General features: G+C 39.9%; 1 protein-coding gene across 6 annotated transcripts in view; it reads right to left on the bottom strand.

Moving 5' to 3' along the window:
• Nucleotides 1-25,984, bottom strand: part of DDC (dopa decarboxylase) — a 73,904-nt gene extending 47,920 nt beyond the window's left edge. The window contains exons 1-4 of one of the 6 annotated variants that reach the window (XM_054192357.1): nucleotides 25,794-25,983; nucleotides 23,413-23,576; nucleotides 10,657-10,721; nucleotides 4,449-4,685 (exon numbers count right to left, since the gene is read on the bottom strand). In XM_054192357.1, the coding sequence (XP_054048332.1) occupies nucleotides 4,449-4,649 (201 nt within the window). In that variant the 5' untranslated portion in view covers nucleotides 4,650-4,685; nucleotides 10,657-10,721; nucleotides 23,413-23,576; nucleotides 25,794-25,983. Of the gene's footprint in view, nucleotides 1-4,448; nucleotides 4,686-10,656; nucleotides 10,722-23,412; nucleotides 23,577-25,793 lie in introns of all 6 variants that reach the window. The other 5 variants (XM_054192360.1, XM_054192355.1, XM_054192358.1 and 2 more) reach the window with 5 other exon arrangements.
• Nucleotides 25,985-26,683: the final 699 nt, after the last annotated feature.

Below are 26,683 nucleotides of genomic sequence, written 5' to 3'. Positions count from 1 at the left end.
ATTATTGCTTTACACAATTAATTGATCCTTGCTCCTCTGAAGAAACACCATTTTCACAGGGGTTTATGACCTCTGTCATATTATTCCCTATGAAGAAGCCCAGTTCCTCATTTAGAAAAGGGAGAGATAAGACATTCCCCAGTGAAATACTGGAAAAGCACTATAGCTGAAAAACACTAGATGTAACACAGGTGTTAACTAGATGTAACTAGATGAAACACAGTCACAGGGCTGTGATCTCACTGGGATCACAGAGATGTGGTGGGATAACTCACATGACTGGAGTGCTGCGGTAGATGAGGACAGGCTCTTTAAGAAGGACAGACCACGAAGGTGAGGCAGGGGAGTAGTCCTTTATGCAAGAGAGCAGCAAGAATGCATGGGGACTAGCGATGGACAATGAGCCAGTCAAGAGCTTATGGGTCAGCTTATGATGGAGATTTTAAGATGGGCAACACTTGGGTGGGTGTCTGCCACAGACCACCTGATCAGGAAGAAGTACATGAGAACAGCATTCAGACAGCTGGAAGAAACCTCATGTTTGCAGGTCATAGTCCTCAAAAGGGTCTCCAACTAAGCTGATATCTGCTGGACAGACAAAACAGCAGGGCACAATCAGTCTAAGAGGTTTCTGGAGTGCATCGCTGATAATTACCTAACACAGGTGATGGAGGAACTGATGAGGAGAGACACGCTGTGGGACCGGATATTTACAAACAAGAAAGAACTGGTCAGGGATGTGAAAGTCAGGGGCAGCCTTGACTGCAGTGACCACGAGATGGTGGAGCTCAGGATCATGAGAGCAGGAAGAAAGGCAAAAAGTAGGATCATAAACCTAGACTTCAGAAGAGCAGATTTTGGCCTGTTATGGGACCTGCTTGTAAGAATCCCATGGGAGACAGACATGGAGAGAAGAGTGGTCCAGGAGAGTTGGTTGATTTTTAAGGATCACCTCCTCCAAGTTAAAAAATGGTCCACCTCACATGCAGGAAGTCGAGCAACAGTGGCAGGAGGCCACTGTTAGATCCTGACAATGCTCAAACGTAAAAACGAAGCATATAAGAAAAGCAAGGAAGATCAGGTGACCCAGAAGAGGAAGGCTATAAAGGCACTGTCTAAGTATGTAGGGACAGGGTTAGGAAAGCCAAAACCATCTAGAGTTCAGTATGGTGAGCGATGTGAAGGGCAACAAGAAAGGCTTCTGCAGGTTCATCAGTATTAAAAGGAAAGTAGGGTAAATGTAGGTCTGCTGCCATATTGGGTTGGGGACTTGGTAACAAAGGACAGGGAAAAGGCTGAGGCACTCAATGCTTTTTTCACCTCAGTCTTTACCAGTAAAGTTGCCTTCAGGAATCCCAGGCTCACGAGACACATGAAAAAGCCTTGAACAATGAAGACCTCACCTGGAGGAAGATCAGGTTAGGAAATATTTAAATAAACTGGACATATATGAGTCCATGGAGCCTCATGGGATGCACTCACAAGTTCTGGCAGGAGGTAGACAATGTCATTGAGACTACTCTCAAATATCTTTGAAAGATTATGGCAACTGGGCAATGTTCCTGAAGGACTGGTAAAAAAGCAAATGTCACTTCTATCTTCAAGAAGGGCGATCTGGGAAACTGCAGGCCTCACCTCAATCCCAGGGAAGATGATGGAACCTAGAGGCTATTTCCAAACATATTAAGGACAAGAAGGTGATTGGGGCTATGCAGAAAAGATTTATGAAGGGGACATCATGCCTAAGCAACTTGACAGCCTTCTACAAGATGACTGGCTTAGTGGATGAGGGCACAGGATATTAAGCTAAGTTAAGACTTTCAATACTGTCTCCCGTAACATTCTTACGGACACAGTGATGAAATATGAACTAGACAAGTGGACAGTGAAGTGGAGTGAACACTGGCTAACCTGACAGACTCATAGGGTTGTCATCAGTGGCATGAAGTCCAGGTAGAGGACAGTGGTGTACCCCAGGAATCAATACCGTGGACAGTAGTACTGTTTAACATCTTCATTATTGACAATGGGACAGAGTGCACCCTCAGCAGTTTTGCAGATGATGTAAAACTGGGAGGAATGCTCGACACACTGTATGGTCATGCTGCAATTGCAAGGGACCTCAACAGGCTGCAGAAATGAGCCAACAGGAATCTCATGAAGTTCAACACAGAAATGCAAAATCCTGTACCTGGGGAGGAGTAAGGCCCCTGCATCAGTACAGGCCAGGGACTGACTGGCTGGAAAGCAGCTCTGCAGAAAAGGACCTGGGGGTCCTGGTGGACAAGCTGAACATAGGCCAGCAATGTGCCCTTGCAGCAAACAAAACCAACAGCATCCCAGGCTACATTAGGAAAACTGTTGCCAGGAGGTCAAAAGAGGTGATCGTTCCCTTCTACTCGGCACTGGTGAAGCCACACCTGGAATGCTGTGTCCAGTTCTGGGTTCTCCAGTACATGTTCATACTGGAGGGATTCCAGTTAAGGGCCATGGAGATGATTAATGGATTGGAGCATGTGTCGTATTACAAGGGGCTGAGAGAGCTGGGATTGTTCAGACCACAGAAAGCTCAGGAGGTATCTAGTTAATGTGCGTAAACACCTCATGGGAGAGTGTAATGAAGATGAAGCCAGATTCTTCTCAGTGGTATCCAGTGACAAGACAAGAAGAAATGTCTACAAACTGAAATACAGAAAAGCCCATTTAAACCTAATAAAAAGCTTTTTTACAGTGAGCGTGGTCAAACTTCGGAACAGACAACAGAGAGATTGTGAAGACTTCATCCTTGAAAACAGTCAACACCCAATCAGACATCGTCCCAAGCAACCTGCTCTAACTGACTCTGCTTTGAGCAGTGGGAGTGGACCAAATGATCTCTAGAGGTGCTATCCAACCTTTACTATATTGTGACTTTGTGATTCTGTGTTCATGTGAGCATTCAGTACTTAGTATAAACAACACAGGCAGAATCCGAGTTGCTGTAAGAACTTGGATTTATGTACTTGTGCTCTTTGTATCACAAACACTAACAGGAAAGTTTTGGATATTACATTTCTTCAGAATATATCACTTTGTAAAAGTAAATTTATTTGCAGGGCATGTAAATATCAAGAAAAACATCAATTTAGTTAAGAGGGAACATGACATGTTGATGACTTAATTGGAATCGAATGTCTCACTTTCTATTCTCAAATTATTCATCTCTCATTTTTTAATTTGATATTATTTTATTGGATGTTCTCAAGTGTTCAAAGCAAAGTGTTTTCTGTTCTATTTCACAGACCAAAAAAAAATGGTTAGTATTGTCCTCCAACGAAAAAGGAAAGGCAATCGTATCTATGAGCAGCAATGAAAATATTTGCATGTGTTGGACATAATTCTCTTATCTAATCTGCCCTGATTTAATTCTGTTGGATTTAAGACTTCATCCACAAATCTTTGAGAAGAGTGAAGAGATTTCCATTGACTTCAGTGGAGCTTTTCCCTGTTAAAGGACAGCAGGGTTGGCTCCAAGGGAAACAAGATAAAGTCATATTGAAAAATAAATAGTTACATTATTCCATGAAAAAGAATTGGTATTATAGTACACTGACTAAACACATTTGCAGAGCAGTGGTTCCACGTCCAGTCACGTAGCAATCATATCACCTGGCTACATCCAGAGAAGCAACCACAAGTAGTTATTGCAGAGATCCAAAGGAGAGATTCCTCATTTACATTTACGAATAATCCAGTCCTCTTCAAGCTACTTACAGTCCTTAGGAGACAAGCATGTATTTTTTTTTAAAAAACGGTATACCGTGAGTGGAAAAACAAGAAAAATTCAGAACTGGAAAAATGCCAGATGCTTTGCTTTGCATTGTTTGATCAACACTGATCTAGCCAAGAACTAATATTTAGGTAGTGGCCATCTGCCTTAAAAGGTACTAGAAGTAGTTTACATTTAGGGGAGCAAGTCAACAGAACAAATATTGGGAGAATCCTTTCTAGTCAGCTCTGTAATAAAAAGAAGTTTCCTAAGAGAATTTTAACATTTAAAGATCAGCTTGAAGGAACACTTTAGGCACAGCAGACTAATAAAAATCCCATTTTATAAAATATTTACTGTGCTTTTCAAGTAGCAAAAATATCACATGAAATGGAAGTTATGAAGCTTCACCTTAACCATTTCAAGGGAAGAAAGGGAATTATTTCCAAAAGCAAGCCTTGCATGAAGCAAAAGAACAATTTTATTATTTCTAGCGAGAACAGAAAACATAAGTTGTATAAAGTGTTAGATCACATTTAACTATGGATGCAAAGCAGACTCCTGCCTTCTAAAAGCTAATCAGTGTGGGTACTTAGGTTTGTAAGGTCTGGCTGCACAGCCTTCAATCCACACTTCCCTTAAAATCTTTGGAAACCTAAATGCAATATTGAACATTACACTACAAATCCATTTTTCTTACCCCTGGCATAATGATCTTCTCAATGTCTTTAAAGACATCCTCAAAGCTCTCAGGATCCTGGGGTGCACAGTCCGGAATGAGGGGCCTTAAATATCCTGGTTCCACATCTGGGAAGACCTGTCTTTCATCTATCTTCTCCAGGTAATCTGCAATATAGTCCACCACCTCCTTTCCTCTCTTGCGGAACTCTGCAGCATCCATGGGTATCAAAGTTTAGGACTTATTATCAGAAAAACCCTAAAAAAAAAAAAAAAGGTAACTTTTTAAAGAAAATAATACTAGTTTTAAACCTGTTATTCAGATGATTTTTAGCATGATCATATGGCCTTTTTGAAAAGACCATATGCTCTTTTATTTCTGCGTATTAGGCTAACTCCCATACGGTGTTGAATTCTGCTCCACTCCAGTATTAGCTGGACATTGTACAGAAGTAAATCACACTGTTAAGTCTTTGATGCCTATGTCACGATGGAGATTAGATTACTACAGATAGGCTGTATCTTTAGCATAGAAGAGCTGTAGAGGCACATTGATGAAGACTGAGTAACCCGGTCTAGTGGAAGGTGTCCCTGGCCATGACAGGGGGGTTGGAACTAGATGAACTTTAAGGTCCCTTCTAATTTGAACCACTATGTGATTCAGAAATCACAGTTATAATCCCTACTGCTGCTGAGTGACACAAGGATACGGCACTGTTGTGTGTGACATAAACATCTCCCTCCTGCCTTATAAAGAAGGGGTCTAAGGAAATAGCATGCTGTGTGTCTCTATTATAATCTATAATAACAAGCTATAACAATCACAGTTATCACAGTGATCCACTGCGCTGCCCTGTCATTTTATCCACTTCTTGCCTCACGTCTTGCTTCAAGATTTAGCTTCTTTACTCTTTTACTGCAAATGCACGTGCTGTGCCATTTACAAAACCTTATTTCTTACCAAGGTTTCAATTAGAATTCACTTGGAGTTGATCTGTACTGTATTTTGCAGGGCGTTGTGAGGAAGCGCTGTCTGGGGCTGTCCCTGTTTCCAAGATGTTGGGCTGGAGCTCTAGGTGTGCTTTGAGCTAGGCGGAGGCTGTGTGAGCACACTCAAGGCGATGTAGGGCTCCGCTGTGATGAGCTGGAGTTTGCCTGCAAAGTGCTGTGCAAATCTAAACTCATATTGCTCGGGTGCCTGCTCCTGCCATCCTGGCCCTCCCAACTTTTTTACTGTATGTGGCTTTGCATTTTGAGTGCTCAGTGAATACCAGGTTGAGACGACAGTGCCTAAAAAGCATCTGAGAGTCTTTATACACTCAGATTAAGTGAGTGATGCTGTTCCTTGGGATCTACTGAGAAAATTGGCAAGTGAAACGAGGATACTCACTGCTGGTGTAAAGAATTACTATGCTTAGTTCACATACCTTCAGATCTTCACTTTGTAAGGAAATAATTATATTAAGCACAATGTGAATGTTATGGACTTAAGAGACAATTTCTTAGGTATCAGTTATTTGTGCTAAGGATTTATAATCGAGGACATCATTTTGAGAAAAGAGAGACCCTTCTGGGCTTTATTATATTTGAATTAGTAGCATCACATTACAAAAGAAAGACATCATTGATAAACACCATCCTAAAGACATCTCTGCTGCTACAAATAGAGGATCTGGGATTTGTGTAGAGCAGCTGCTGCTGCTATTTAAGAAAGCAGGGTGCTGCTGTAGGTCATGAACCACTTGGGAAAGCAAGGATCTGCACAGTAGGGACTTCTAGCCCCTCACAGAATAGCTGTTCTTGTTGCTATTTTGTTAGAGCTTTATTACTCTCTTTAACCATCATGTAATTGTTTATTTGGTGCTCTCTATGCCTTTCGGAAAGGGGAATTAGGACCTTTCTCAGATCTTGCTACTAAGTTGCTGGAAACGCATTAACAGTAGTCATTACGGTCCTCAGAGGATTCTGGTGGGCAGCTTTGTGTGTCATCTCCCCTTTGAAAGACTGTGTTTAAGCAAGCAATTTTGTTTCCACTCCTTTAGAATCAGGATGATTCTATTTCTTCAATATCCCCAAATCTGAAGTTCATTTTCATTTAACACATCTTTGATCACAGCTCAAAATTTTAATAAACTTTCTAAATAAGTCAGCATGAACTGCAGCAATCAATACGCATCTCTGTGGCAGCAATCTAATTACACACCAAGGCTCAGTTCTTTGGTTTAGATTTTTTTTTGCCAGAAGAAATCTAAACATTGTACTGTTTCACTTCTTTTTCAAAGTATCTCTAACTTAACCCTTAACTTATGCTGTCATTATTTCTTTTATGCTGCTTCATTCATCAGTTCATTGCTATAGCATGCTCTAAAGAACTTGCATGTGGTAATCTGTTATTTTTTTTCCTCTGGTTTCAGAGATGAAAGCTATGAAAATAAGCATCTAACCCGTGACTGCCAAATTAGTGAGAGTTGCCTGAAACTGAACTGACCCAGAACTTGAGGACTTGGTGTTTCTAGCACTGCTGTTACTCACCACTGACTTACTGTTATTCCTACAGACTTTTACACGTGGATCAGTTCAGCTGAACATCTCATTCAGTGTCTGTGGGTCCAATGAACTGTCAGTAGGATGTCAGAAGAGGTCAGAGTATCACTATACTACTCTCCAGCTTTACTTTGTATCAATCAAGCACAGGGCATCATCTAACGTAGAAGCTACTGTGGATTGCTTGGTCTTTTCCCAAAATATAAATCAAACAGCATAAATTAAATAGCATCATGTGCAAGCTCAAAACAGCTCACAAACACAAAAATAAACTTACTTTATCATACTACCACAACATAGATACTATGTTATATAGCTTGTGACCATTTTTCTACCACCTAGGCTTTTTGAATCTCAAATTTCTTTCTATTCCAAGTGATATTTACATCATCTTGTTCCTATGTAGCATGCTGATATAATTTATTGTCATTTTTATTATTAGCTGTTTGGACAAAGTTCTTTTTGGATATCAGGATAAGGAAATAAAATTTAGATCTAAACATCAGATACACATTCTGTGGTTTCAGCCGATGACCATGCAACTGAAATTTGTCAACTCAGTTTGACAAAACATACATTTTGGATAACCACTGAGATCTTATTTGTTACTTGTTAACTATAGTTCTTCCCAAGAACTGGAGGTCGACTGGCTCATCCTGACATTGTTTTGGCTGCACTACTTCTGTCATAAATCACTGTTGCAATAGCATTCTCAAAATTCAGGACAAAGAATTAAATTCCAGGGGAAACCCACTGTTTTGCATGGGAGGGGTAATTGAGCCAGGAAGCTTAAGCATAAAGAATGGGAGGATGAACCATCCATCCCAAATCTGCCATAGTTGCTGCAGTGTTATAAATTGATATAAACTAGTATATAGTTAACCTCTAATGAACTTTCAATTCAGTTTGATCCAGCAAAGTACATCAATCTGCTTCAATCTGAAGCAAAGTATTTCATTGTTCTTTCCCCCAAAGACAATACTGAGAAAATAAAATCTATCTAAAGATCTATCTATTTTCATGTATCCATGCATCTTCTCTCCTAAAAGTCCTTGCCCGAAAATCCCTTACGTACTGTAATACAAATATCTCACCAGGCACTGTGAAGGCATACTCCTTGCAGGAACACAACGGTCACTTAAATTTTCCTTTTCACCTCCTATTTCATATATATTTTTTTTTTTCTGTGAGTGACAAGACCCACTTACTCTCTCATCCCTATTTTCATTCTCTTCCTTGACCGCTCATTACAGATCTCACTTCATCTGCTTGAAAGTATTACTTACTATGGAAGCCACATCCAGTAGACTGAATATCTGACAATTGTTTAAGAGCTAGTACTTTAACACTGCAAAAAACTTCACCCCTCTACCTGTGCTGAGTATCTCTCTCTTCTACCTTGCACATGCATACACAACACATGTACAATGCAACAACACAATGCATAGAGAGAGGCCTTCCTTCTGTGCCGGTATATTTTAAAAATATAGAATGTGATTTTCTAAGAAGCAAAATACCTCAGACAACTCAGCCCTTAGGGTCTAAAATGAAACCACTGTTTGAGAGCATCCGTATTTTCTGAAGGGCTGACTGTTACAATCTGTGTTTACTCGAAATATCCACTTAAGTCAGAGAGACTTAAACCATAGCAATGCAGGCCAGTTTCCGAAACTAAATGGAAATTTCAGAGAAACCGAGCCTCTGTCTGAAGTATTTAATAGTTGACTATTTTCTTGAAGGCCTATAAGGAGCAATAAAAGCTCCATGCTCTCAGGGATCCCACACCTCCCAGGATGAATTCAACATATTCAGCATCTGCAGCTGAACCCCAAATGAGGAGAGCACAGCTTCTCAGGAGGCACCCTGCCGAATTATCAGCCTCCACCACTTTGTAAGCACATTGTAAGCACTGTATTCAAATTCACCGACAGCCTCACTCTGGTTGATAAAATACAATTTTACCAAACATATATTATGTCTGAGCACTTTTATTGCCAGCAAGAATCAATGGATATGGACACCACTCCATACTTCTTCATATCAAGTCCTACTTTACTGGAGAAGATTGAGTTTTGCTCTTAACTTCAGGTAAAAACAAGAACAATCATGTTAAACCTTAAATGATATCAATGTATCTCTTTTTTATACTACTCATATATAAACTCTTTGCTCTTCAATTTTGCTGGAATTTGTCAGAGGACAAGTACACTACACAGTCTAAAGTTGACATATCCTTTCCTGCTTTGTTTAAACTACTACTTCTACCTCTGCCCTGAAATTGGAAAGCGGTAACATTTTATTTTAGTGAAGTTAATGAAAACTGTTGTTAGTCTTTAGATTGTATATTCAGCATAATGTTCATTTGCAAACTGTTTTCTATTTTATCTGAAACTGAACCATACAAATGAGCAGTTTACACACAGCTAAGTACTAAAAACATTTATAGGTATATTACGTAGATAACATTCAAGTTATTCATTATTTCTGTTAAAAGGTATTGTCTATAATTTTAGAATCTGTTTTTGCATTAACTAAATATAAATTTAAAAGATATCTAAATACTACCAGGAAATTTGTTATGAGGAAGAAAAAGAGAAGAAAAAGAGGAAAAAGAGAACAAATGAGAGAGGTATATTTGATGTATTATAAATTTATGAGTGCATGTTCTCCAGTTCATCAAAGTAAAATAAACAGCTAACACAATAAAATCTTTTAGCAGCTCCTATTATTAAATACAGAAAGGAAGAATGCAGAGACACATTAATAGCACCTTAAACTGATAGCTGCATTGGCTCAAAAAAAAAGTAATAACTGTCTATCTTTCCAATAAATGACACAAGTGCAGTTTCTATTCTGCCAACTGATTGTTGCAGAATATGTGATTTAAAGGCTACAGTGACACCACCGAAGCCATGAGGACTTTCTGCTATTGAACCCAACTGAAGGCTTTTGCAGCTGTTGCCACTGTTAAGCTAAACTTCTACTATTGGCAATAGCAGTATTGCCTGAATAAGGACTGTAGGATCAATTTTTTTTCAGCATGAGTAAAAAGGAACTGAATCTACTCTGTACTTCTACCTTTGCACAAGCCAAGAATTAGGTATGTATGTTACTGGTTCTACACCTCATTTAAAAATTTAATTTTCCAGTTAGAATTTGTTGGTTTTATTCATTGCTGTCACTGGCATACAGTCTGCAACTTAAGTCATTTTCCCTTCTGAGGTCTTATTATAGTGATGGGAAACGGTTATTTCTGAAGAACACTCCCCCCCCCCCCAAAAAAAAAAAAAAGTCATGCATTGAATTTATCTTGAAAATTTTATTATTCAAAATATTTGGAAATGACTTTCTCAAGGTCTGCTTGGTTGTTCAGAACTGTTGCTTGGAAAGACAAGATATAAACTTTTGGAAACAGGGTATTCTGCATAAATGTACATAAAGAGTTATAGCTGACATACATTATATGTAAAAACAAGCAAACACAAAATGAAAGGTGCACATCACATTGTGCAAACTTAGGTAAAAAAGAAATGCTTTTTGAGTATCCCGGATTATCCCTAAAATAACACAGGCTGGCTGTTTATTAGCTGAGCTTCCATTCTGAGTAACCAATTGTTGCATTAATCCAAATGTACCTACTTGAATTCAATAACCACAAAGCTTTAAGGACAAAGAATGTTACTTACAGCGAGTTGGTAAGGTTTTTTCCTTCTCCTCTGTCTTTCTCACTGTCTTCGCTCCTCAGTGACAGCTATAAAGCGCAGAGGATGCAGTTGCCAGCATATATAGGCAGAGTACCCACGTCCCCTCAGCCTATCACAGCCCAGCGCTTTGCATTGAACATGCAGCAGCAGCATCTCCCCCTCCTCCCACACCTACTCCAAGATATACTTTGCGAAAAAAGCTGCCCGAAAAGCAGACGGATCTGACTGAGAAACGGCCATTGCCTTCGTTAACTGTGAAGCAGTGTGCTTCCTTCCACCAACTCCCATTAACAAGTCTGACAGTGCGTCTGATCACATGCTCCCTGTCTGTGTTACGCACTCTGGGACATTTCTGCTGTGACTGCTGCTGTAAAAGCAAGTGCTTTGAACCACTTCTGTGAAACATTATTTTCGGAAAAGAAACACAGATACAGCTGAAGTACCACTCAAGTGACTGCAAGCTCTGAACAGGTATACATGTGGGATTAGCATCCTTGGATATGCTCTATCATAACTTTTTCCAGTTTCTCTCCTTCATCATGTGTATACTTAAAAGCAATAGTGAGATTTGTTTCCCTATTCTAAAAGAAAAGTTTTATGGGGAGTTCTCTTTCCTAGATGAATGCAGGTAACCGCCTGTCATTTTTATTTAGTTCCAAGTTTGTTTTAAAAAAATACTATTAGCATTTCTTAGTCCTGAACAGTTTATAGCCAGGTAATGTGGCAGGAGACCTGGGATGGCCGCTGCTCCCGGGCCGGGCTCTAGCACACTGCAGTATTACAGCCCACCTTTCTGTGAAGGAGGAAAAAATTCTGGCTGTCATATATTTTAAAACTGTCACGGCTGTCTTTGCTGTTACAATGATCTAAAGCCAATTATAACTCTACTACAATTCTGAAAGAGCCTATTCAAAATAAAAACAGACCTAAAATCCACAGGTTTCATTGTGCTTGTTGTGCTAGATGTTACCCTGTGATCTGACTTTTATTTTCAGCTCTTGGGTTGTGTCTGCTGTAGCGATCAGTCTATAATCTTGAAAGCATCAAGAAATCCCAGGGTCAGTTGCAGCTGGCTCTCAGTTGTTTTTCCCTGCAAATCAACTCCTGAGTGCACAGGGTTACAGCCTGGGCAAATAGGGATCACATAAGAAAAAAATTGGTTTGGAGATTTTTCCTATTTTTTTCTTTCTTCCTGAATTCGACTGAAACAGTTGAAAAGTCAAAATATGTTGTAAGGGTATAAGAGATCCAGAAACTGAAGGTGTCTCTAGTAAACATAAAGATAACTCAAATCTAACTTCAATGTTTCATCCAAATGGCTTGCAAAAGGTAAATAACTTTCAAAGGAAATTAAAAATGGAAACTAAAATTAAGATTGAAGTATTAAAATGCTAGTTTAATCAATCAGAGTTTTGAAATACCAGGTAAAAGTCATTTCATGTAGTTTTACTTTTCTGGTGTACCTGTAACTCACCTTAAAAGTTGCCGTGACCAGGCAAGATTGCATTTTCTATTAAAATCATATTTTTTTTGGTTATTTCTTAGGAAGAAAAAGGAAATAAAGTGTGAGAGGTACAATAGGCAATGCCCTTCTAAAAAACATATCCCATGTCTCTCTGTAATTCTAATAATTCTTGTGGCTTGTACTACTTTTCAAAATCGTCCTCATCAACTGTTGGCAATACACAAATCTTTGCTTAACAGAATATTTCTATAGTGGACAAAAGCAAGATCATTAAGTTTTCCCCAACAGGTGCTGGCTAAGGCAGCCCTGCTGTGGCCTTGCAACTTTGTTCCGGATCCTTCAATGTCCTGGCTCTTTCACGGAGGAGAACTTCTCTTATTGCTTAAACACAATGAATAGAGTACTCCCCTTTCGCGCCAAACTGCTTCAAAATTCAAGATACCAGTGTGCGAGAAATAACAGATGATCCTAAAAGGTTCAAAGGCCAGGGCTTGTTCGTAAGTGACCAACGGATCATAGTATTCACAGCTAACACGAGACAGGCTTTAACATGTTTTTGCACATGGAGATATGTCACCCTGATGATGATATATAATGATGCTGTCCCCGTGCAGTCATAGTACCAATTTATTACCATTGCTGAACTCTTTGGTTTGCAAACAAGGTGGGGAGATAACGTGTTTGAACAGGAGGCTCCAGCGCAGCACTGAGAATGATGCAGACAATGTGTTATCAGTCCCTTTGCAGTCCCGTTGCCAGTCCATGTGCACAGACGTGGACGAAAACTGAGGGAGTTAAACCATTTGTACCCACTTTCCAATAGTTTTCACCTCTCCCATCATTATACAATGCAGACTAGAAATTAAAAGTGTCTTCCCAGGCCTTCAGTCCAATTAAGCCTAGATGGCTTTACTCCCAACTTTATTTTTCACTCACCTGAATAGCACGACACTCACCTCATGCTAGCCTCCTGGTATGGCTATAGTTACTAAATTTGGTCAAGATGTGTTTGTGCTGTAGATCACTGAGCCTAACAGCATTGGAACAAACCTATTCTGAGCTAAATGTGAATGGCTTTAAATTGACTCAAATATCCTCAATATCTTAGAGATTGAGAAAATAACTTGAAATAATTAATTAGGAATCGTACTAGTACAATGTTTGTGCCTGTTTTCAACATTTGGTGTCAAAGGAATAGTCGCTGTTGCCTAAGCATAAGAAAAGGCACTGGTTTGTTGCTTAGAATTTGGTTTACTTCTTATCCATAGTTTGAGGATGCTATTTGGAGGCTACAGATCTTTTTTCCTGCTTCCCTCACTGTTGCTCCTTCAGAAAAAAAACCAGTAGTAGAACCCTGTCTTTGTCTTTTTTTTCCCCAATATATTCTTCCATGAATGTAGTAATACCAGTAATGGAAATAACATTCTCTACAAAAAGGAAAAGGAAAGAAAAAAAACCCTCTAAGAATCACTCAGATATACTGGAATTAAAAATCCTTATATGTTCCATAAACAAGGTCCAAATCTGCATGAGCCATAAAGATGAGACAAGATGGAAGAGAATATTTTAGCAGAAATATGCAACTAATAATTTTCTGCATAGAACAGAGGGTGCATTTCCTTTGGAAGAGAGTTAAGAATTAAATAAAGCCTTCAGACACAAATAGATGGATTACTTGCATTGTACAAGGATAAAAACGTAAGTCTCCTGCAGAACATAAGTAGACTTTGCAACAGATTAGCCAGGAGATGAATCTCAGACAGAGCTGACAAACTGAGAAAGTATCTATCTTATTGCTCATGAATATTTCATGTGTGACTTGTTTTCCCTGTTCAGTTCCGTATTGCTGTCTGTGTGAACATGTGAAGGTAAACAAAAGAAGGATAAAAAGGAACTGCTAACGAAGTGAACATGGACACAGACTCAAACACACAGCTTCGGAGGAGTTAACCTACCACTTGCTGGTTCGAGGCAGCCTAAGCACTTTACTCTTATGGAAGCAAGCCTACAGAAAAGAGAGAGGTTGTGATGAACTGAAAAAGTGTCAATAGAAAAACTGACAGGCTGTGAAGAGTCACAGAGGCAGTGAGAGCAGGCTGCAATCACAGTAGGCAGGCTCTTCCAATACAGAGATAAGAACAGCTTCTGCTGTGAGCTCAGAAGATGTCCTTACCTAGGGGTGTAGGCACTGCTGAGGCACTCGCCCAGCCATATACTGCTCACAGAAGAATTTCCTCAAGCACTGACCACTGTGAACCTCACAGAAGCTGTGGCTGACAGATGAACTCCTGTCAGGGCTTAAATGTGCTATTAAGACCTCATGTCAGAAAAGCAAATTACAGCAGTTTGTTTATGACTGGAATGTGTGGGCGAAAAGACAGACCCAGCTGAGGCATGAGGAACAAGATAGCTTGAGATACAGAGGGAACATAATACAGTGCCTGTTCTTTATGTAAGTAAGTGATTTGTTTAGGTCATTTTTTACAAAGGTATCAAAGATCACATAACGCTTGGTCCAGAAGACATTTTGCCACTGGCTGTGATTAATGCATTGTCACAAGGACCAAGCACTACCATGTACTTCTTGCAATAGGCTTGGAAGAGCATTTGCCACTGATATAAGCCTTGAGACATTCTTAATGGGATGAGAACAACATTGGAGAGCACCAACATTGCTCATAAAGAGCATGTTGGTGCTCAACTGTCTGAGATTACAGCAAGTACTATGGCAAGGGATCATACTGGTGTTTCTTCCCCTTCCTCCCTGACAGCTTTGTTGCAAAGGTGTCTTCGACCTCCCTTCAGTCCTGTGCTAACATGAGCACCTTTCTAGAAAAGATCAATGCCATTTTTCTAGAGAATTTACACTTAATATAACATAAAAGTTACTGAGTACAAGGAGTTTCTCCAAGACAAGTGAAATTATGCATATCATAGACCTAGGGGTTTGGAGAACTGAGTGGGAACTGTATCTTCAACATCCAGGTCTCCCTGGTCATGGACACACATTCACAGTTGCCTTCTGCTATACGGTTATTGTCTCCGTCTCAGAGGTGACAGTGATATATGTACACGCTTCAACTGCTTGTGTGCAGTTGTGATTTTTGCTTAGGAAAATGTATTTACACTAAGATGAGACTTTCCATTGGAGCCATGTCACCGGTATGCCCTGCTCCAACACCATTTCCTAAGACAAACGACCATAAAATGTAAGTGTGCTGATCATGTATCACCTCTTCCCCTTTTCAACACTGTGGCTGTCACCAAGATGTGACGACCCCCGTTATAGCAACAGCCAGATCCCCTGTCAGCATTGTGACAAGACTATTTGCCCACTGAGCATTGCTGCCAGGATGTGGTGACACCCATTATGGAACAGGGAAGTGTAACAGGACATGAGATACCGCCTATAAAATCAAGCAGCCACAAGTCCTGCTGCTGGACAGCAAAACCCATGATCCCCCAGCAGTCTGGGACACTTCCACTGCTTTCTACTTCCTTCAAAGATTGAGTGAGTGACTCATGTTCTTTTAGGTAAGGTCTGAGTCCAGATTGTGATTATTTTATCATAAACTGATTAATAAGCATTTCACCCGATCTGTAGAGGGTTGAGGTGACTAAAAGTCTAGGCAACTAAAGACTCTAGATAATAAGAAAGCTATACCAATTACTAGAAATTTTGCTTAACTGAAAATATGATAATTGATAAAACCTTTGTGCAACAATAAGCTACATTAAACTTCAGACATAGTAGATAACAATAAGTTATGCTTATTTTGTGTAATAATAAAGCTCTAATTGTAACTACAAACCTGTGGCCAGTCCTCATTCTATCAAAGATCCCTAAAAGAAACCTGCCTGTGCCTGTAGCGTTGGGTGACAGAGCCACCAAGTGTTCACACGTTCCATCCTGCCAACTCCGTAAGAAGGGCAATCATCTCCAGCTAGGAGGAAAAACAGACAGCCAGGAAAGATAACAGCTTAAGCTGCTGCAGGTAGCTTCACCACAGCACAGCCAGCCATATCCCCACTCAAAACTGCCTGCCATCTGTTCTCTTTATGATACTGTTCACTTCCACACCTCGGATAATCACAGCTTCCACATTATCATTAGGAGAGACAGGCTCTCATTTAGGCAGGATTTCCATGTGACTGGAGGAGACATGCAGTTAAATAAGGATAGTCCGACACGTTCATTACCTTTGTGCTCAGAGACCTTAGTTCAATTTCTTGTTTTCAAGTACAGATGCAAGTCTTTTCCATATGCTGTGCAATTCTGGGTAAGTCCTCAGGGGCAGCTTCCATAAAATATTTTGCTAGGAAGGGTTGTTCTCTTCCAGCTTATTTTTCTTTGTTACCACATTTGGCTCTGACTCCATTTGGAATCCACATGGCTTAAATCTAGGCCAGGTTTTCAAGTGGCAGTATCTTCCCACCCACACTCTGGCAGAGTTTGTCCCTGGTCAGAGGCACATATTTTGAACCTCTGCATGTTGAGGTCAGATGCTGCCAGTCTAGAAGCAATCTGTTTTTACAGCGGCCTGACATTCTGCATCGTTCTCTGAAAGACAGTCTAGGAAACTTTTGGGAGTTTTGAGATTCCTGGGGTTTTTTTAATTCTTCCTGCTAACTCTTTAAGAAACTATCTATCTCTTTTATTTAGGAGCAATCTTGATTTGCATAGTCTTAAGAGAAATCTCTTCCACCTCTACCACCAGGCTAACTTTTGTCAGCAGGAAGTGCTTAAGAAATATAATTTTTTACTCTTCCTCAGTGCTCAGAGAATACAGAATGGAGGGAAAGTATGCCTAGGGAAGGAGAATCGCTACCAGATTTTGTGTTACATATATTGCAACGTACAATGGAGCTAAATATCTTACCTTCCTATAGCTTCTGCTGAATTCTAGGGGGTAATATTCTCAGTTTCCCTCTTTCAACAAGACAACAGTCTAAACCTATTGCCCACTGAAGCAAAAATTAAGAAAACTGCTCTGCATTTGCATTCTCTGACTTGTGAATGATTTACAAGCAGTTAACATTTTACACTGGTTGCTAATTTTGTTTCTTAATATGTGTGTTTGGCATGTAAAATCACACTAGGCTTTCATCAAAATTATGATTTATTTACTGTATCTTACGCAATAATAAACTCATAGAACCCAGGCCAGTACTCTACATGTTGTGTAATCACAGTCTTCAAGAAAAATTATTGGAGTAATTAATTTACTATATAAAAAAAAAATAAAGCTTAACTCAAGATTATCCAACTGCAAATACAATGCATGTGAAGCATATTCCAAGCCTGCAACATTGCTAAGATAAAGGAAATAGCTCAATGAGATGTTAAACGAGGGATGAATTACATGACCTCCTTACAAAGGAAGACGCTTCCTATTCACTGAAAAAAATGTGAGAAATAGTGTTATATATTCAATGGATACTGAAAAAAACCCAGTTGGTTTCTACCAATCCTAGGATAGCAAGCTGTCACAAAAAGCCCAACAGTATTTCTGGATCCTCAAGACAATACACTTCTCTTCAGCTCTGCAACTTACAGCTCTGCTGGCTGCTACTGCTGGTACCCAGGAAGACAAGCTGTAAAACTGTGATGGCAAGGCGACCAGAAGCATCCTCAATTAGCACGTGGAAGAAGACTTGGGAATAAGGGATCCAGAACACGTGTTAAGACTGAAAACATTCGCTATGGCTCTGCCTGTTGAATGTGGAATAGAGATAGGTGGAGCTGTGGGTCTTCTTAAAATGAAGCTGTATTCACATCCTCACCAGGCATCTAAGTTTAATTATTTTTTTCCAGGAAAAATGGGTTGAATATTGGGATTGAACTGGGAGCGTGGAGGCACTGTGCAGTGAAGCAGAGAAAAACGTACAAATTACAGCAGAGGACACAACTTCCTGTACTCACAGCTCAGCTACACTCCATTATCTAGCACTACTCATTTTGTATTTCTCTCTCTGCTTGTCCTGTTAAATAGCTATTGAATAAGACATTTATATCCATACAGTTCCCTATTTGGTAGAAAAGATAACCTTCCTGCTGCTTTTCAAACGAATGATGCTTCTAGGTCTACATTTGATCTGTTTTCTTTCTGGTTTCCTTTAACAGATATTTCTCTTGAGCAAAAGGATTTTTTATGCTGCTTTGGATACCACAAATGTTGATGCATCAGCTTAGTAATTTCAAAGCATCTTCACTACTTATCAGAGACTTCTGTTGTTAAAGTAAGTACCGGTAGTCTGTAGGAACTAGGAACTGTAGGTATTTTTTCAAAAGACCAATCCTTTTCTGAAAACAAGTACTGGGTTCAATTCTGACATGGAGTAGTGCTGAGCAGTAGAAACTGCAAAAAAGGTGACAAATCAACAGCTGCTGGCAAGGTCAGCTATGTTAGATGGGATACTCTTTTGTAGTGTAGTAATGTTGTAATCGCATGATGTAATAATGTCCAAAGCTTCAGAATAGCGACTACCCTTCTTCAGACAAATTTTTGCATTTTATGTACCAAATACAAATACACTAAAAATAAGCTCTTAGAAGTAATGTGCAGCAAATAGCCTCCACCACAAGTTCTTTTTAAGAATAAAGCTGTGGAGACTACACTTTATGCTAGGAACAAGCAAGATACATCAATGGTGTGGGATGCCTTTCCTAGTGAAACAGCACTAACAAGCCAATAGGCCCACCACAGAACCTGCAGAACATTGAGATCATTTTAAGTTTCAAAATCAATGAAACATCAGAGTTAGGGATGATTTTCTAAATAAAAAGGTAACTAAAACATGTTTTTTAACAACCATTTGCAACAGCAAGATAAATAAAAACAGGTGAGAAAGAAGGTGCTAACAGACAGTACTTACTGATCTGTAATAAAGCTTTTTATTTTGGAAGATTAATAACACTGGCTTCTCTATACCATTTAATACCTAACTCCTTCTGCAGGCTATGAATTTCACCCAAATTTATGCACCCTTAAAATGACTACACATAAAGAGGTACGATGTCAAAAATTGTTGCTCCAAAAGGGCGCAATGTATTTTTAAGAAGTACATGCTAAAAAGGATACGAAATATGTCTTGAAAAATAAGAGTAACGTCGCCCAAAGGAACCTCCAAAATAAAGAAGAAGTTGTAGCAACAAAGACTGAGATTTTTTCTTCTTCCTTTTTTTTTTTTTTTTTAACCTTGGAAGGAAATGTGAGAAAGCCAGAGTAGTAGCAAATCAGTAGTTCACCACTCAGTCTTAAAGTCACTTAAGGACTAGTACACAGTTAAGTAATTGTTAAGCTGAACAGAACGACATTCGATATGGTAAAAAATCACTGTAATGGTAAAAAAGGGTTGGTTTTTTTTTTTTTAAAAAGGAAGATTAAATGGGTAAAAAATATGTTTGTATCTCAGATTCTTGGATAGTGCTAGAAAGTAAGTCACCCAAAGCCAGGAGCTTACTCATTAGGAGGTACAATAGAAACGGGCATCAGTAACCTCGAAAAGGAGTTAGAGGTAGGTGTAAGAACAACCCAGGGCATGGATTCATACAAAAGCTGTGTGCCGTGGGCAGATATTCTTGAGATCAGCCTTATTACTAGCTAAGCTGCTGATGCAGCTACAGAGAATCTGTACATGTGCCTATAATCATAACAATGTATGCTCTCTTTTTTTGGCGTATCTTATCTTTCATTAGCACAACACACATTTGTAAGGCTCCGGGTTTTATTTCTTGAATTTAAACTTTGCATCATAATAAACGCTATTTTCAGAAGCCTAGCACAATAAGGGACCTATCCCGGCAGGTGTGGCAGAACCGTGGTCCTGCAATACTTAGGAATCAACACCTCTATACCTGGTCTCCAGGTAGCTAAAGATAATGGCGCAATACGGGCCCATTTAAAAGCTGGCAAGGCGGGCACATGAGGTGACACGTCACCCTCCCAGACAGCAGTGCCATGAAAAAATTTCTGTCTTGTGCAAGGCAACAGAAAACAGGAGAGAGAGGCTGAGGCACCTGTCATGTTAGCGACCAGCAAACAAAGGACTTCAGAGAGCCTGGAAAGATCTTGTAGCAGGAGCTTAACATATATAAGCATATGTTTACATACCCACCTGAGTAAAGGCTGTACAGTCGTATGTCATTATCCTCAACAAACATGACAAGGAAGGTATTACTAAACAATTAAATAAATTCTAGGACATGACAAAAAGAAGGATCCTAGGGACAGATGCCAACGTTAAATATAAATTTCCTTGGAGGAAAAAGAATACTGAAGAAGCAGAAGATTATGCCAGAAGAAAAAAGATCAAAATGCTAAAAAACAGAAAGAAAGGAAAAACACAGGAGCCTGCGTAACGTGTGCATCCAGTTGGGGCTGGCTGTTTTTTCTGCTGGCTCAGGCCACATGGCCAGTGGTGAAACCACTCCAGCCTACGGCAGGGCTCTGCTGCCAGCCAGTGACTGCCCAGGGATGCCCGCACTTGCACTCTAGTTGGGGTGTGAAACGTTTTCTCTTAGAGTGCGCACATTCCCTAAAGCTATTCTTATGCTGTTATTGTTTACAAAGCTTTCCAAATGTTTTCTATTACTTAACTGGTTAGTTTGAATTAATCAGTCCGATTGGTTAATTAAGGTGAATGAATAAATGAATACCAAAAAATTTATTTGATCTCAGGACTTATATTTCTGGGCAATGATAGTTCTGTATCTGTATTTGTTATGAAGTTTGACTGTATACCCCAGTTTATCATTGGTCCTTAGTACTAAATAGCATGAAGTATAGTCATACAGAGATTTCCAAGCTATTTCTCTACAATTGAGCCTTTCCTCTGCATCTACGTTGTAACATTACATTTTATTTACACATTATTTTGGAAACTTACTGATATAAGGGATTTTCCCCCACAGATTTAGATCATCAATAGGGTGCTTTCAATTATTAGCCTTTTAATATTTAATATAAAGACATTGTTAACACCTTCCTAGTTTCTACCTTTCATGACAGATATTTCAAAAAGATATTCGCTAGCCATCATTTCCTTCCAAAGATCCATTTTTTTGTTGTTCCCAGAGTGTTTCCACTTCCCATGCAAATTCTGTAAAATTAGCTGGTCTTTTATGCTTGGGCAGAAAATATTATCATCTTATAGAACATCTTGAGTAGGTGTCAATAGCCATGGGCAAAAGGTACACAAATTATTCCTCTTTCTCTCACACAAGTTCTCTTAGATGTTAGTTTATCTTTTATTGCAGTACAGGCTTACTCATCATCTCCTGTCTCAGACCTGTCACTAGCCATCACTACAGTGAGTGTTCCTCCTGGTCCATTCTTTTTATGTCCCATCTCAATCACAGTGTCTGCCAAGGAGGTCTGGTAGACTCCTCTACCTCAGCTGCCTAAAATACATGAAAGCTGCATTACCTGGGGGCTTTTGTATTTGTTAGTAACCATATGAAAGCTTGCAGTGAAAGGACATCACCCCATCATCCAAGCCCTACTCACTATTTTTTTCCCTATTAAAGATAGGAATTGTGGAGGAGAGCAGCCACAGGAATTGTGGAGGACAGCTAGGAATGTCACAAGTTGAATAGTCAGTACAGAGTCTCAGGAAGCTCAGTAACATTAATTCTGAAGTAACACAGCATACAGAGGGAGGGTGGAATTAAACCTCCAAAATCCTTAAGGGCCAAAATACTGGGCTTAGTCCAAGCAACCTCGATGGCATTGTTGAATGAAAACCTCTGTTTAATAAGTAGATCAAAAATAGCAAGAAGTTTGGATCCAACAAGAACAAGTTGCTGAATTGTACAGAAAATATTCTAGTGACTTTTGATCAATTATTGGAACAGTTCTGGAATATTCAATATTCTCTCAGATTTTCACTTTCAAAAAGACTCACTGCCCTCCTGGAGTTTAAAAGAAGATTTCTCTTCAAAGGCACTTATCCCCTCCTCCAGGGAAGATTCAAATGAGTGGGCCTGGTTAGCTTTGAAAATGGAACAAGATGAGGGAAGCCAAGAAAGGGATAAGGGAAAGAAAGAGTAAAGGGAGAAGATAAAGAACTTCTGTTTTTCAAATTTCAAAAGCCCAAGAGGGACTACTCAGTGAAATTAAAAGATAGCAGATTAAAAACAGACAGAAGGAAACACTTTTTCACATGACATGTGGTTAAAACTGCAGAAAATATAATTACCACAGGAAGCACTGCAGTCAAGAACTCAGCAAGATTCTGATGGGCTTGCAGATGTATAAGGATATCAAACATATCAAGAGCAATTTAAAACTGCTGGAAGGCACATGTATTTCCTCGGGGAAAACTGTCCAAGCATTTTAAAACTGTACAAAGAAACGCGCTAATCAGAGTGAGATACAAAGAAAAAGGTCTCTGCAAGATAATGCATCCACAGGATGCCATTAAAGAAATGTCACCTCCTCCTAAATCCTTTGCATTCATTTTCTCTCCCTCCCTTTAAAGAAACAGCAGAGAAGGGGACAATATGAGCCCCACTGAAACACAGTCCTTTACGGCACTGTCTGAGATGAAAAGGTTTCTTCCAGCCATCTCGCCAGCATGCTGGCATTTCAGCAGCCTTCAGCTTGTCCAATGTATCTGGAAATGTACATTCGCCTTGAAAACTTATATACCTGGTTCTATGAGTAGCTGGATTGTTTCTGATTTTCTGAGCTCAGATTGTTTTTAAAAGCAGACAGCACCACATGTAGTATTTCTGTAATTTCCCATCTCGCTTTTTTACATGACTAAGTAGTCATAGTAATACTGCTTGCTTTCTGATATTTCACTTTAACTGTACCTGCACTGTCATGTGTCAAGAGAAAAGAAAATATAAAAACTATGAAGGTTTTTTCATTTAAATGTTTGTAAAACAGTTTGTCAACAGCACAAGTAAGTGCAAATGAGGGCAAAACATAGAGAGGTGTTATAAGCAACTTAACAGCACCATTACTCTGGCACTGAATTTATAGCCTTCCTAAACAATACGCTCCAGTGATTTTTTTTCTAGGATTTCTTTTCCACCAATTTTAGCCCGTTACTTTACATCCTGTCCACCAAGCAGGAAGAGATTATTCCCTTCATTTTTGCAGTATCCTTCTATGCATTTTAAGATGCTACTGTATCCCTTGAACTCCACATTACATGACAATATTGCTAACACCAGTGCTTGACGTTACCCTAGCAATCAGACAGTAGATGGTACTTGGTATATAAGAAAAAGAATATTCTGAAGCATAAGGAATGTCACAAACCCAAGTTCGGCAAGACTGGCTTGAAATTCTGAAATGCTAATAATAACCCTCACTTAGGGTTATACATATCCCAGCTTCTACTGGAATGCAGAGTTACTGCTACTATGGCTTCAGTTGTCTCCAGCGTTAAGATCCAAAGAGTCCCATGTCTCCATCCAATTCATCTGAAAACATACAACCAGGGAGAGTAAAAATAAAATCTATTACACCTTCACAAAGCTCAGCAAACTTTCCCTGATTTTTTTTTTAAATGTTCCTTTCAAAAGCAAGAGAGGAAAAAATGGTATAGTATCATTTAGTAGTAAACTTTAAGAGCAACCTTTTAAGTGCATAATGCTCTTGCCAGCTCTCTGGCAAAGAAACTAATACTAAAACCCCAATTTACCTTTCAAGTAATGACTATTTACTATACGATCTCTTCTCCTGTTTATTTGTTTGTGAATAGATGGAGATAAAACCTGCACAGGATCAAGAAAGAAGGCGAACAATGTACAACAAAACAGTTGTTGCATTCAAAATGTTTTCTACAGGAAAGATATCTTTGTCAAGAAATAAAACAAGGACCCAGCATGAGCATTGGTTAGATGGGAGACGCTCATCGGAGGAACACTGGAGGCCTGTGTACCTGCAGAGGCAACGGACTCAGCTGAGCTGAATAACACGACTGTGGTTAGGGTACGCTTGAAGGAAGTTGAGTTTGTCGCACAGGTTTGACTAATTTTTTTCACTTATAAATGATGGTGTTACAAAATACTGTCAGCCACACATTTTTGCTGACTATGCAATGTATTATATGTGATTGAAAAAATATATAATTTTTGGTGCCTAAGATGAATGAAGTGACCACTTTTTGATGCTTAAGGTAAGGAACAGAGTAAGAAACATATATTAAAGGGAGAATATGGGAAAGAGTGAAGCAACAGGACAGTTTCCCAGGGATGTGTATCAACTAACCATCCAAAGAAACTCTCGGACCACTTTAAACAACCTTTAGCAGTCTCCTTTCTGCTACAGTGCAACAACTCACCCATCCCCTCACCTACTTGTCTTGGCTCTGCACACTTCCCATGAAACGGTTCCGCAGAAGCCAGCTGACTAGCAAAGGGGGAAGGCAACACACATCTCAAATTTTCTGCACCTTCACAAGATAAATGTGCCGGCTTGCAGCCACCTTTGAAAACTCTCCTGTTCCATCTCCTTACTCCCAAACATGAGGTTTCAGCAACCTCTTCGTTAACAGAGCTTTTATATTACCTTCCGAAGAGATGAAACTTCCACCTACTCCAGTCCTGCTATTTCACTCTACTAACTCTGCAGTATGGGGCAGATAGGAGAGATGACTCTCTCTGTTTTACCAGTGAAGTAACAGTTTTACCCCATTATGTGTGCAGAAAGGACATAGTTGTATAATTAAAAATACACAGTCCATGCCCTCGGTCTCAGTAAATCCCTTATTCTTGAAACAGACATTCCAGTTTCCTCATGTAGCTTTTACTCTGGGTTACTGGTGGGGGATGCACACTTTGAATGTCAGACTTCCCTCAAGTGTCGCTCTCCTGAGGAAACGTTTCAGCACACATCACATACATTGGAAACTTGTTTTTCATTAAGGTATCTGTTCTTTTTTTCCTTTTATTTACCATTGACGTAAATGGTAAATTCATGTAATATAAATGGTAAACGGTAAAAATTGATATTTTATTCCCCTTTCCTCTTCTAATTATATCTCTATGAACAGTAGTTCAAATTTCATCAGCTTCTTGCTCTCTGAACCCCTCCAGTGTTGAAATAATTTTTGCTGTTCTACATTTAGCCACACATAAAATTGTAATGTCAATGTACGGAGATCGCTCCAGTCCCTGTGCCAGAAACAGGACCTCTACAAGAAGACAAGCTCAGTGTGACACATTAACAATGAATCCAAGCTACGGCAACAGGAGAACTGAATTTTCAAACAAATGAGAACCTTTTTTTCTGACCAAATTTGAAAAGGTTAATAAAATTCCCTTGTCAGCCGGGATTCAGCTCTGATACTGCCCAGCATGCCATCATTCAGAAGTATTGTCATCCCTCCAGACTGCTTCACCTCACCAGCAGTGCCCTCAAGTCAATTTTTAGAAGCAGTTAAGAAGAGATTCTCTTAAAAATGTTGTGAGTTGCAGAGTTTTAATTTTAAAATACTTCATGAACTCTTGACTATTTCAACAAAATTGGCTTAAGCACATGTCAATTAAAATAGAATTACATTTAGCATATTATGCTGCATTTCTAAATGCTCACTAGTTTAATACTTAAGAAACTCTGCAGACTTGTCAGATCGGATTATTTGGTGAAACTACAGAGGCACCTTCACTTTCAGACATTAGTGAGTTTATCCTTACCTGTTTGGAGATTTCACTCCTTCTCCAGGTACTCTGGAAACAGGTATTTTCTGCAGTCCCCTTATATTCTCCCGTCCTGTGAGGAAGAGGTCACCAGTAGCAGCTAAGGAATGTTATTCTCAAGAAATTTCTAGGGCTTTTCCAGCAACTATCTGGTCTTCATTGCTACTGCGCTTGTCCTGCACTTTTTCATTAATCATTAACCATGTGTAGCACTATGTTCATCAGCTTTGTTAGTCACTCTTTCTCAACAAGGGGAGAAAAAGAAAGCCTGTGAATTCGTTCGGCGGTGGTTCCCAGGCATCAGGATGGGAGGGACACAGAGACTTTTCACTTACTCACAGAGCCTTCACGCACTCACTGGGCGCCAGCGAGAGGTGGGACGGGGAGAGCCAACAGGCCCAGCGGATCCAGCCTCTGGGTATTACACTGATGAAAAATGCCTACACAACTGACATGTTCGGCGTTTCACTCTAGAAAGCGAGTTGGACAAGAAAGGCCACACCAAAGCCAGGCCCCCGGGGCAGCTGCCGCCCTCGCCGCAGGGGCCTGGATGGCGGCGGTTCCTGCCTCCCGGACGGCAGCCCCGGCCGCCCCCGGCGCTGCCGAGAGGTGAAACCCCCCCAAACCAGAGGCATGGTCCCCTTGGCAGGGGTCGGGACAGGAGGGGAGGGGACGGGCACCCCGCTGCCTTCAGGGTTGGCCTCAGCCCGGGGTGCTCTGCCGCCTGCGCCGCCATTTGCAACAAGTGCCCCGGCAGGCTGGCGAGCACCCGACCTTCCCTGAGAGCTGTTTTACTGCTGTTTCACGGTAAAACAAAGCAAAGCAAAGTAAGAAAGAGACAAGAAAACCCTGGCGCGTTTAACGCGGCAGGATGATACACCACTGAC

This window comes from Rissa tridactyla, chromosome 2, assembly GCF_028500815.1.
Source record: "Rissa tridactyla isolate bRisTri1 chromosome 2, bRisTri1.patW.cur.20221130, whole genome shotgun sequence".
Classification (NCBI taxonomy): Eukaryota; Metazoa; Chordata; class Aves; order Charadriiformes; family Laridae; genus Rissa; species Rissa tridactyla.
Note: the sequence above shows the minus strand (reverse complement) of the source record. Positions and strands in the feature narration are given on the sequence as shown.